This window comes from Heloderma suspectum, chromosome 11 (genome assembly GCF_057233095.1).
Source record: "Heloderma suspectum isolate Gila_16-S chromosome 11, 16-S_ref, whole genome shotgun sequence".
Classification (NCBI taxonomy): Eukaryota; Metazoa; Chordata; class Lepidosauria; order Squamata; family Helodermatidae; genus Heloderma; species Heloderma suspectum.
Window position 1 is genome coordinate 23,388,404 of NC_139468.1, and position 13,136 is coordinate 23,401,539.

General features: G+C 40.2%; 1 protein-coding gene across 1 annotated transcript in view; it reads right to left on the reverse strand.

The window, feature by feature from the left end:
- Window positions 1–562: 562 nt before the first annotated feature.
- SLC27A2 (solute carrier family 27 member 2) overlaps window positions 563–13,136 on the reverse strand; it is a 35,562-nt gene continuing 22,988 nt past the window's right edge. Inside the window, exons 5-10 of the mRNA XM_084816428.1 lie at window positions 12,908–13,102; window positions 10,981–11,071; window positions 8,258–8,456; window positions 7,089–7,186; window positions 4,086–4,216; window positions 563–1,261 (exon numbers count right to left, since the gene is read on the reverse strand). Coding sequence (XP_084672554.1) covers window positions 1,085–1,261; window positions 4,086–4,216; window positions 7,089–7,186; window positions 8,258–8,456; window positions 10,981–11,071; window positions 12,908–13,102 — 891 coding nt within the window. The 3' untranslated portion in view covers window positions 563–1,084. The remainder of the gene's footprint in view (window positions 1,262–4,085; window positions 4,217–7,088; window positions 7,187–8,257; window positions 8,457–10,980; window positions 11,072–12,907; window positions 13,103–13,136) is intronic.

Sequence of the window (13,136 nt, forward strand, 5' to 3'; positions counted from 1 at the left end):
GCCATTTGCATTCCCGTTTTCTCCGTGATAGACTATGTAAATATGTAAATATGTAAATATGTAAATATTTACGTAGCCTATCACGGCTAAAGCGGGGACACAAATGGTGTCCCCTACGCCATTTGCATTCCCGTTTTCTCCGTGATAGACTATGTAAATATTTACGTAGCCTATGACAGCTAAAGCAGGAATGCAAATGGCATGGGGGACGCCATTTGCATTCCTGTTTTAGCCGTGATAGGCTACGTAAATATTTACGTAGCCTATCACGGGCTACCATAGGGACGCAAATTTGCATCCGCAGCAGCCTGGCAGCGGCTGGAGGCCCCGCTGCGGGTTGGCCTGGCCAGCGGCTCCGCGGCCTGGCCGTGGAGCAGAGCTGGCCAGGCAGGATTCCGGGGGGGGGGGAGGAACGGATCGCCTCCCCCCCCATCGAGGATTTTGGGGGGAGGGACGGAGCGCCTCCCCCCCACCGCGGATGTCCCTGGACGAAACCAGGTAAGTGTTTTGTACATCCCTAGGATTGCTCCCTCCAAGGAGCTAAACCACAGCACCATCTAGTGGCTGTATAAATGAAACATATTTTTATTAGAATTTGCGGATAAAGGGGAAAAAGGGAGGGGGGAGGGAAGCACGTATAAAGGGAGCCCGTCATGATCCTGCATTTAAAACGGAAGCAGAAAGCCCTGGTAAATTTGCAGGATTTTAGCCTGGTGTGGAAATGCTCTGAGAAAAGAGAGAAATGAGAAGCTCCTGCATATGTGAGGCTCAGCTTGCATATAAGAGCTGTTTGATTACAGCCATAGACTTGATTGAACATAAGCACGATTAATTTATATAGAACCTGCTTCCAATATGTGTAGACTAAAGCGGTAAGAGAGGATAAGTGTTGGGAGGTAGTAGAAGTACCATTGTTGTAGAAGAGCATCGATATCATTACTAAAACATTCATAAAACAAGTGAGAGGATGGCATTTCAAATTCTAGGTACAAAGATATGATCACTTTTAAATGAATTTTGGGTAACTTCCTAAACTTATTTACAAACAAATTCTTGATTAAAAAAAAAAACAGTTTTGGGTACATTATAATTTCAGGCTGTTGCTACATATTGAGTTATAGATGTCCTCGGTCAGGGGTATATATGTCTTTCCTTTGTCGTCCAGGAAATACAGGGTGTCTTTGATAGCTGCTGGGTTGAATCCCTCTTGTGCTAACTGCACCTTCCGGTATTTAAATGTTCCTGTGATCTCAATGGCATCCTACAACAACAAGGAAACACAACACACAATGCTGAAAGATGCAAATTGCAATGTAATATATCTCAGGCCTGTAAGAGCAGTCCCTTATCTAGTCACCTGTGGCGAGTAAGAATTGCCTGCAGGCAACTAAGCAGGGACAATTTTTGTAAACTGGAAGAGAGTTGGAATTTTCCCCCTTTCATGCCACTGGTGAATCACAAATAAATAACATAACAAGTGTTTGATTAAGCAGGATACCAAATATTTTCATGGGCTTTTAACATCCACTAACTTATTTGAGAGGCTGCTATACACTCTGCAGTGCAACAAAAAGTAGGCAATTTGTTGCTTTCTGAAAAAAATACTGTAACTTTGAGGGCAGCAGTCATTTTTCTGGAAATATACTATAACTTTGAAAGTAATAGCCAGTTTTCAAACAGCACAGTATGAATAACTGTGGCAAGCTGTCTGCTACAATTGAGGCATGCTGCTCTCCGTCTACCAGATACATTATTCACATTGATACTGCTGCCTTCACAGGTAAGCACCTTGGAATTAGATCTCACAAAAGCAGGTAATTTTTTTTGCACATCTCCCAACCAATGATCACTTAAACACCTTAACCACAACTGTTTCCAGTGTAAATGTACAATTATGAGGACTAGAAATTTATTTTTTTTAATGAAATTTGGATATAACAATTAACAACATTTTTAAGCCACATGGAGTCCACAAACATATGGGTCTATGATTGGTTCTATTTATAGCACAAAACAAGTGGCTTTGGATCCAAATTTGTGCATAACTTTAAAGGGTGCGGGGAAGGAGGAAATTAACAGTGAAAGTGCAATCCTATACATATCTTCTCAGAAGTAAGTCTCATTTATTTCTGTGGGGCTTACTCCCTGGTATGTGGGTATAGGATTGCAGCCTAAATCTTATAAACAAAGGAAAGAAAGATTAAGGTTTGAATACATTGGCTGGGTTCACACAACATAACAACCCACACTCAAGGTTGAGTATGGGTTGAGTGTGGTTTGTCATTGAACCATGGGTTATTGTTGAACCATGGGTTGCTGTGTTGTGGGAACCCAGCTGTGATAACAAACCATGGTTTGTTAACCACAAACAACCCTCAATTCACAACCTAACAACAAACCACGGGTTTTCTTCATTGGTTGTTCGTGGTTAACAAACTATGCTTTGTTAGCATGTCTGGGTTCAGCCAACACAACAACTCACATTTCAACAACCCACAGTTCAACAACAACCCACACTCAACCCATATTCAACCTTAAATGTGGATTATTGTGTTGTGTAAACCCAGTTAACATTGTAAGAGCAGACGTCAACAGTTCAAGACCCTTGGACATTTCTGAGATGTATTAGTAAACTGATAATGAAACTTTGCTTATTTTGAACATTTCTCAACCTACATTGTTAAACAAATATAACATTTACCAGCAGACAATGGAAATTATGAAGACAGGCAGTGGTTCTTGTGATTTCTGATGAAACTTCAGCATTTTGTAATTTTTTATGGGCCTTCCAAAATATTAGGAAATCAATAAATGTCAACATTCTAATTGTTGCCACACACACACTAATTTTTTTTATAGTGATGGAGCATCATGACTGTGAGAAAGAAGTTTGAGGTATTTTGTCAGAAATGCAAGGTATTTTCCTTCATATGTTGTGAAGGTATGTTTAAAACACCACACACCACCAACATGTTTTGTAGTCAGGAGACTAGACTTTTAAAAAAACAGTTCCAAATTACAGTGTGGCCCTAGTTTTGTAGGTCTGTGGCAGAGCACCCACTTTGCATGCAGAAGCGTCCAGGTTCCATTACCAGCATCTCCAGGAAGGTCAAGAGAAGGCTCCTCTCTGAAACCCTGGAGAGCGGCTGCTAGTCAGTATATACCAAGGGTGACAAACCTGTGGCCCTCCAGATAATATTGGACTACAACTCCTATCATCACTGACCATTACCCATGTTGGCTGGGGCTCATGGGAGTTGGTCCTGAAGGGAATTATTTGGTACTGGTGCCTCCTGTTAGAAAGGCAGCTAGCAGAGAAAAAACAAAAGGCAGAACAGAATGAGTGTTAACCAGTCCCACATGCACACGAAAGGCTAAAAAAAGGAGGCCTTTCTTTAGTGAAGGAAAGAAAACAGTTTTATTCACACATATTCTTGCATATATATGCAGGTACAGCATAGGGCTTCAAAAGGAGTGTGTTCAGTCCATTTCTTTGTGTTCCACAACACCACCAGGAGCAAGGGAGAGCAAGCATATGAGCTCCCAGCAATGGAGGGAGGACAGAGAGAGAGAGAAAAGGGGAGGGGCAGGAAGGAGGAACCACACTGTAGGCTATAGAGATCCTACGGCTAGCTATGTCCATGCATTAACTAACTGCAACACTGCCCCTTTCCTGTAACTTGCAGACTAGGTTGTAATATTCCCAACAGGTCCAACAACATCTGGAGGGCCACATGTTCCCCACCCTCAGTGGACAAAAAGCTGAGCTAGATGCACCACTAGTCAGACTTGGTATAAGGCAGCTTCCTATGTTCTTATTAAGATGTTAGACACATGGTATTCAGGGGAGCTTACTCCTAGGTAAATGTGCATAAGGTTGCAGGCTTCTGCATAAGATTTCAAATTCTGTGCAAGGTCAACTATCTGCGGCAGAATGGCGATGACCAGATTCCTAGACAACTGGAACAAGACAACACTGTAACCTCCAGGGAAATTGGAACTCTCATTTCTAAGAAAGAAAAATAAGTAAATAAACACCCCATCTCGTCCATTGATGAAAGAGGTGCTTGGGAAGGCAGATGTACCTGAATCCTCACAAAACGAGGCCTTGCATAGGCTGGCAGGTAATCGGCAACATGCTTATGGAGTATTTCCCCACTAAATTCACTGCCATCTGTTAGTCGAATGGACGTCATTCCTATTCTGCCTTCGTGACCTGCAAGAGAGTTGTTACTAATATTATTTGTTTTCTGAACTATTTCTCAGCAAGCTCCTGAAACAATTTACTGTAGATTTATTAAACTTATAAAGATCTAGAGGTCATATATCAACATATAAAGGAAGCAAAATTAAAAGCAGGCAGGAATATAAACAATTATAATTTCGGTGTGCATGTTTTTGCAGGGCATGACAGAGGTCTCTGGCATAAATGGCTTCCATTCCAAAGTCCAAATGTCCCCCGCCGCCCCCTGAAGATAATTGTTAGAAGCAACGCACAGAGGGCCAAACTATACATTCTAGTGATTGCATCAGTGTAACTGAAAAAAAACCTTCAGTGTTTTTTTTTACTCTTGTGTAAGTGTACATGATCCCAATCCAGATTGGGACCATGGCATTGAGAGATGGAAGGGTTGGACTTCCCCCTGTATTTTAAACCTCCCCCCCCCATATTTTCACAAAATTCCATCCCCAACAGGTTTTTTTTAAATGCTTCCATTCATTCCAATGGAGCTTTCCCTGCACTTTTTTTAACCCCGTGTGTGTGTGTGTGTGTGTGTGTGTGTGATGGAATTTCTCTGCTACTCCCATCAGCCCCAGCCAGCATGACCAATGTTCATGAATGATGGAAGCTGTAGTCCAAATAAACGGAAGGGCACCAGACTGGCAAAGGCTGGTCTAGGTACTCTGTGCACAGATGGAGATTATGAAATACCCTAGGGTGCAGGCTTAGTAATTTTGGTGTATCTATTATTGTCTAATAAAAAGGTACTGAACACCATATTTTCCACTTTGCAGCCTTTTAATAGCATCCCATTTCACAGTCTTCTCACAGTCTCCTCCATCTGCCTGCATTCTATACAGCAAAGCTACGTGGGGGGAGAGAAGAAGGCTCTAATAAAAAGGTGCTCCATCTGCAGGCAATTTTTTTTCACGCAGGCCTTTGGCATGTAAGCTGGCCTGCTGCAGAAGTGGTTTTTAACTGGTTAAATAGTGATAACTATTTCTGATTGTTGTGTTTTTCATCTGTGTTCTTAATTGATTTGTTTTTATGTCATGTTTTCATTAGGATTTTGTTTTTCATCTGTACTTTATTATTGTTAGCTGCGCTGAGCACCAATTTTGGAGGGCTATAAATTTAATCAATTAAATAATAAAATAAAAATAAAATATGCAAAGAATCTGGAAACATCTCAATGAGACTAGGCTACCCCAGGGTATTTATTTCTATACTGCCCAATAGCCAGAACTCTCCGGGCAGTTGCCTGGGACAATGACCTTGAATGGTGTTGAAATAGCAGGACATACGCAAAGGCATCATTTTGAGAACTTGGTTGCATATTTTTGTTATGAGCCAGTCTTCTGTACCTTTTGCCTTTTGCAAAGGAACACCTGGCACAGAGTATGTTTACTCAAAGCTTTTGTGGCTTGGATGGAATCTTTGGTCTCCACATTTTAATAAGCAGGATCAGCTTAATCTTTTATTAGGCTTTCAGTGCTGTACACTGAAAGCCAGATACCAAATATATATAATCCACCTAAAAGACAACAAGTTTTGAGATTGCTTATGGGCAAAACAGTGAAGGGTTACCAACAACTATTACTGACCCCCCAACCAAACACCAGTTTGTAATTCAGCATTTAACTCTCCCACTGGGTTTTATAAATCCATTGGGATCTGTGCTATGTTCCCCACATACTGTAACATAATCTGAGATGAGGATAAGGAACCTTGGACTATCACACAGTTCAATTGCTAATGAAATCTTTCCTATGCCGATTATAGGCGTTTACATTTTCAACAGAGGTAGGTGAAAACAAAGAAAAACAGCTTTAGACCTACACCATAATAATGAAATATCTGTTGATAGCAGAAAGGAAAACACAGCACGAAAACACAGCAACAGATTCCAACTGTTTGCTATTTTTCCCCTCGTTTAAAAATATTACATTTATTGAAAACATACAAAGTTATCATATTTAAAAATGACAATATGCACAATTATATAAATATAAGAATTGTCACTGATTAGAGTCTTTTCTTTTTAACAACAACAAAAATTGTATAATAAAAGAATCCTGTGCACACTTGCCTGGGAATAAGTCCTACTGAACTCAGTGTAACTTTCTTCTGAGTAAACATGCATCCATCAATAAAACTGTCTAGTAAATTACCATTTCAATTCATCCTAAAGATCCACTTCTATTATTTATTTCCAGATAAAAACTGTTGAGTTTTAAGATATCATTGTAATTCAACCTCCCTTCTCTATAATGCAAAATGTGTTCGTTTCAAGCTACGAATAACTGACTAAGCCTTATTACTGTTTGTTGGGATCTCTTTTTTTCAGAACTAAGTTCTGGGATGTGCTATTAGACTGGTGAAACAATTCTACTGGTGGGGGCAGGGAGATCCAAAGGTGGAGGAACTGCCTTATCTAAAACCCCGTTGGGCTTCTGCTGGTAAGGTGGAAGGGAGGGAGGAGTGGCGTCTTCCTTTCTCCCTTCTTGTCCTGGAATCTTCTTTTTCTCATTTTACAATTGCCTTCCCATTGGAACCCCAAGGCTTGTAGAAATGCAAAAAAGGTATTTAGAAAAAAGGGGCAAAAATGCCACTTTTTGCATCAGTGAACATAATACAACTTTTCCATGGCTTGAATTTTTGAACTGCACAAAAATACTTTTAGGAGTGTACATTCCCCCCCCCCCAAGAACTGTACATTTTGTATATGGTCACATATTTTTTAAAAGCCCTGTAGAGAGGGAATGGAGCAGCCATTGTGATGGAAGAAAGTCATTTTCTCTACCTCTCTTCCATGAAGCCACAAAGCTGTCAGCTTAGACCTTGAAATGCTATATTTATACTATACCTGGCACAGATACACCATACACGTTTGCTTCCTGAATAAAGTTCACCAGTCCTAAAATATCTGCAACTTCTGTTGTAGACACATTTTCTCCTTTCCACCTAGGGGAAAAAGAGCCCATTTTAAAAAGCCCAGAACAAGTAACACTGTAAATCAGGGACAGTCAACCCTTTCGGGCCAGTGGGCACATTTGGCAATTGGAAAAACTGCCATGATCACCATCACAAAATGGCTGCCAAGAGAGGCGTGGGTAGTTACAAAGGACAAGTAACCTACCCCAAAGACTGAGTACAAGACAGAGGTCTGAGCCCCAACAGACTAAACAACTCCTTTGAACTCACAGTTTTTTTGTGCCAACAGAAACCTATTTCACAGAAGGCAATAATAACAACCCACCTTCAAGGCCAATTCATATTACCATTTCAGCATGTCAGTACGTGGCCTGACTTGGAAAAGGTTCACATATGCACACTCGTCTCTGGACTACTACACCACTAAGTGAGGATTTGCAGGTTTCGATAACAGCTGTCACATATCAGACACCCGAGACAGAGATAGTATTATCCCTTCAGACAGAATATTCTTCAATGGAAGAAGCTCACATATTCAGCGGCAAGTCAACAAGAGAGTTATGTGCATGTGTGAGTCTACGCGTGGTGAAGTGATCACCCAATTGCTCGGCTTCACATCGAAATTACTGGACATCCCCATGATGAGCCAAATAAATTAATTACAGGCAGGGTTGCTGAACCTCTTTCAGCCCAAGGCCCAAATTCAATTTCAAAGAAGCTCTCAGAGGCTGCATCCCAGTGGTGGGCAAGAACAAAAGGGTTGGGGTGAAAGGGGCAGGGCCAAAATATCAGCATATTTTAGCTTAAAGCTTTTACTGCCAGTAACTAAGCCTTAGGAGAGGCATCCCAACCTTTAAAATAGCGGAAAAACTGCTCAAAAATCAGGAAATTACCAAACAGTTGGTGTGTGGGGGGGGATGGGGTGTAGCCATCTGGAGAACTGCTGAGGTTTGGATTGGGACCCCAGTTAAGCCAGATTTGGCCCCTGGGCCTGAGGTTGTACACCGCTGATTAAGAGGTTATGGACCAGGAAACTTTCAGAATTCACAGATATTTGCTTTCACCTTTTAATTATATATATATAATTATAAACCAACAAACCGGAATGTGTCTCCAACTCGGTCATGGAAGTAAATGAAGTTGTCATGGTCAATCATTAAAAGATCACCACTGTTGAAATATAAATCCCCTTTCTGGAAGACATCTCTTAGCTTTTTCTTTTCTGTCTGGCTCTTTGCTCCCACATATCCACTAAATGGAACAAACCGTGTGATTTTGCAAATCAAAAGCCCCACTTCACCTATGAGAAACAACAACAACAACAAAGCAAAAATTAAAATAAACTCTGCATGGTCATGGGGTTTGATACCTGAAAATGCTGTAGGGCATTTGCTGTAAGCATTTAAAATAAGCATTTTAAATGCTTATTTTAAACCCCCAATTAGCTGTTTTAATACAGTGATAATACTGAGTATCATGGAATTCTTAGTAGTTTCTTATCGAACTTAGCAATATAGTTCCTGGCCGAAGGCTTGATCTTGCCTCTTAATATGCAAAGTCAGAATAAGATTGGATAGAGCTAGTGGTGTAACGGGAGCGTAGGGGACACAGGGGAAAGCAGCTCTGGGACTTCTTTCAGAGCAGAAGCAGTGAAGTCATCTTCTGGGAGCACCAGGTAATAGATAGACCCTCCTTCCTCTGGCCAGTGAATGAGGTGATAATTAAGCTTTCAAATGTTACTATTGTTTGTGACAAATTAGCAAGCAGGAAGTCAGAGAACAAGGAAAATCATCAGGCAGAGGCTGGATACTTCTTTTCTTTGATGGAGTTCCTACTTCATGTTAGCAGGTTAAACAGTAGCAATCATTTGCAAGATTGTTTATATTTCTAATTTAAGGTTGCATTCCAGCTGGGTGAAGATCTTTTGTTAAAGGTCAGTGTGGGGCTGTTCCTACCATTAGGCAGAGTGAAGCAATCACTTCAGGAAGCAGATGCTGGGCATCTGCTCCCTGAGCCCCCTGGGCTTTCCCCTCTGTTGGATCTGTTACATGCCACAAAACCTATCTGGCACCCCCAAAACTAGCTTGCTGCCCTCTGTTGAGGTGGAGAACCCTATGCCATTGTTAGTGTTTAACTAAGATTCAACATCCAGTCCAGTCTCCTTCTGAATGTGGAATGGGGTGTGTGTGTGCACACCATCTTGTCATCTGCCTCAGACAGCAACATATCTTGTGCCAGCCCTGGGTCGACATGTTTTTACACACCGAACCTATGCAATCAAAAGTAAGCATCATTGAGTTCAATGGACCTTACTCCCAGGCATGCTGATCCAAATACATGGTGTACTGCTGCTCTCTCGGTGTATGTGTGCATGCATGTGTGTATATTTTATATATCATACTCACACACACTGTTGCAATGAGTTCCTGCACTTCAGAATTTACCATTACACCACCGGAAGAAGCCAAGTGGGCAAAGAGCCACTCCCTACATTACAGTAAACCCATTTTTGCCACAGATGGAACACTCAACAAGAACTGCAGCAAATCCAGGCTGAGTATGCTGGATTTGTCTCATTCACACATTATTTTGTGTGTTCGCACGTGCGCGTATGTGTGTGTGTACCTAAAAATGTAATATGTGAAATGACTCTTATGTCTGGAGTTCAGATTTCTTAAAACCTGCTCAAGGAGTTTTTCTAGGCAGAAAAAATGATGTCTACATTCACTGGGAGTTTTGAAAATCCCTGTTGAATAAACAAGAACCAAATAGTGTGAAAGGAAGCTCCACTATGAACCTGCTGCTGTAGGTTTTCTGGGGGTGTTTGTCTTGTACAGTTTCTGGAAGGATATAGAGAATTTCTTGTGAACAAGCTGGATGTGAGGGCATTCAAGATACGGTTTATTCATCCTCTGGACCAGGCGCAAACATCATTATGCTTATTCTTGAAAGCAAGAATGGGGTAGATGATAAACGTCTACATCTTTTATACACCAGATCGCACTTACAAAAAGGCAAAACTTTGGCATCATCATATTGTCTTACGGATAGTATTACACAAATTACTTACGCCAATTTGGTGTGAGCCAAAGCAAATAGAAAATGACTTAAAGATACTACAACAAGATTCAAATAGTCAAAACAAAAATACTATTTTGCACAAGGGGACACACAGAGAATGCTCCAAAAGTTGCCTTCAAAAGGAAACTCAATTTGTACTTGGAATATCATATGTCCATGATATGAAATACCTCATAAGGGGGTGGATATCTGTAATTAGACTAGTACAACTACACATGACAGTCACATATAGTTTTTCTTCTTTTACGAAATACAGCTAAAAGGCTACAATCTGCAGGAGAAGAATGCTGGTGGGGGGGAGACCTGTATATTTCCCCACATACGTATGTGTGTGTCATGGGGGAAGCACTTATAGGAGGATTTTATTAGGAAAAAAAGCCTAAGGTAAATGGGTTAAGAACACCTCGCCCCCCACGCATACTAGTATTTTGCTGCAGATTGTAGCTGTTTTTTATCTTTAAAGGGAAAATGTCAGGAAAAAAACTATATGAAAAACAAAGCATCTCCTATAGTCTTGGTGCACCATGTCAACAACTAAAGTGTTGCTTCTATTCCATCTTCTGTTTATACATGAAAATGGAATTGGTTTTAACAATCTACATGCTTAATAGGCAGTAGCCTGCATGTTCTCTGGGTCTTTTGAATGGGCTGTACTATATTATTAAAAGCTAAAACAGCAGTTCAAAACAGCATTGTCTGGCATTACATTTTACTGACAAATAACAGAAATAAAGTGGATGTACCTTTGGAAACTTTTATACAGTAGCCATTTTCATCACGGACAGGTTCATCTTTCTCTACATCATATTTAATCAGGTCAAAGCGCATTACTTTCTAAAGAAAAAGTATAAATGTTTATGTATAAAGTATGGTTTTCTACATATAGACTCAAATACAATTTATAAAAGAAGAAAGCTTTATAATCCCCGTAGGCATAACCCATTGCCACGGATAGTGATTTGGACTTGTAAAGTGCCTACCAAAATTACTACAGTTTCTCTTTTAAGGGAAGATGCAAAGTGGCACAGCACCAGTGTATGTAATTCCACGTCCATCCTATATGCTTGCACATGTCATATACATGGTACAATCTCATCCCCACTTTGATGCTTCCTTCCCTCTCCAGACCTGCTGGGATACAGGAACTGATTTTATCTCTCATTGGAGATAGGACATACATTCTCCACTGTTATCTAACCTTACCCCTGCGCTTCAATACACTTTGTTCAAGGAACCCCAGAGAAGTATGCCAATAATTTATTTTACAGTTCAAGAAAATGAACCACATTGCCCTGAAATCCCATCTCCCAACAACAACCCTTCTTCAGCAAGAAGGCCCTGTTCCTTATTCTCATGAAAGTTGGGAGAGTATAAGCAGCCTAAACAAGGAACTAAAGTTCACATGCCCCTGGATTCCAAAATAAGCTTTTGCCATGTCATATATCACAATGCCCAGGGGACTCTACCATTCAAAATCCATGATAATTCTCTCAAATTAAAACTTGTTTTTGAAAATCACCCTTTAATGTATCATGACCTCAGATGACAATTGCAAATAAGGAAGTGGGGTGTCTGTACCCCAAATTAAGCTTTAGGCCATCCCCTGATCATGGAGAAATATGATATGGGGTATGTCAAAGCTTGTATTGTACAGCAGGGGCAAATACAGTTCAATTCCTTATTAAATTTACTGATTGAGTTCTGTTTTGAGCTTTCGTGCAAGTAAGGTTATATTTTTAAAGTTGTGTGAAACATTTTACTATGTCTTTTATTTGCTTATGGTTTTTATTCTCTTATATTTTTGTAAACTGTCTTGGTTGGCTTCAGAAAGGCAATTCACCAATGCAATAACTAACTAACTAAGGAGCCAGGAACTAGTAACCAACTTCAGCCTTGGTGTTCAGCAGGGGCTGGGCTCTATGGATGGGAGAAATTCCTCTGGAGTACATTTTAATTCTAGCTAATCTAGTTCACACTTCCCAAACCAATATGCAAACTAAAACACAGTTATGTTTCAGTGTTCGCACTTTCCTGACATTTATGATGCAGTTCTCCAATTTTAAAAAAGCACATACACAAATGCATATATTACGAGGAAGTATGCACAAAAATGCATATATATATGAAAACAACATACAAAAATGCATATTAAGGAAAGTGTTTGTAAAATATGCACATATTAGGCAAAACTGCATACAACATACATTAGAATTGTGCAAAAAAAAAATGCCTATGAATTTTCATGTGGACTTTTAAAAATAATAATGACAAACTGATGTGGAAACTGGACAAAACAAGTTTAAGGCTGGAAAAATGAGAAACCATGCAAAACTGAAATTGACAGATTCATGCATCTCTACTGGGATCACCCAAGCCATCCACAGCAAAATTAATATCTCCTCCAATACAGTAGGAAGGTAAGTTTTTATCTTTGCCTCTTTATGCTCCCCTACACATCCTTGACTTTGAGTTTTAACTTCTGGAGATCTGGTGGATGAGGTCTGAAACCTCAAGAATGGGAACTCCAGGGCACACGAACTATGTTTTTAGAAAGCACTATGCAAATATTCCCAAAGGGCAAAGCAGAATCAGTGACTGGCCACAGACAGGTACCAGAAAAATCATGACTGTCCTTTGTAAATAGGAACCACTATCATCCTTTGTCCTTACCTTTTGCAAGTAGTTTAATCTTCCCACAGCTCCAATTTTTCCAGTATAGTTCACAAAGCTAACATTGCCTTCAGTTGAAGCATAAAACTCAAAAATACGTATGTCTCCAAACCTTCTGATGAATTCCCTCCAAACATCAGCTCTCAAGCCATTACCCAAGGCAATTCTTACTCTATGATTCCGATCATTGTCTTTCTGGAAAGAAAGAAATCACAATTCCAGAAGGGCA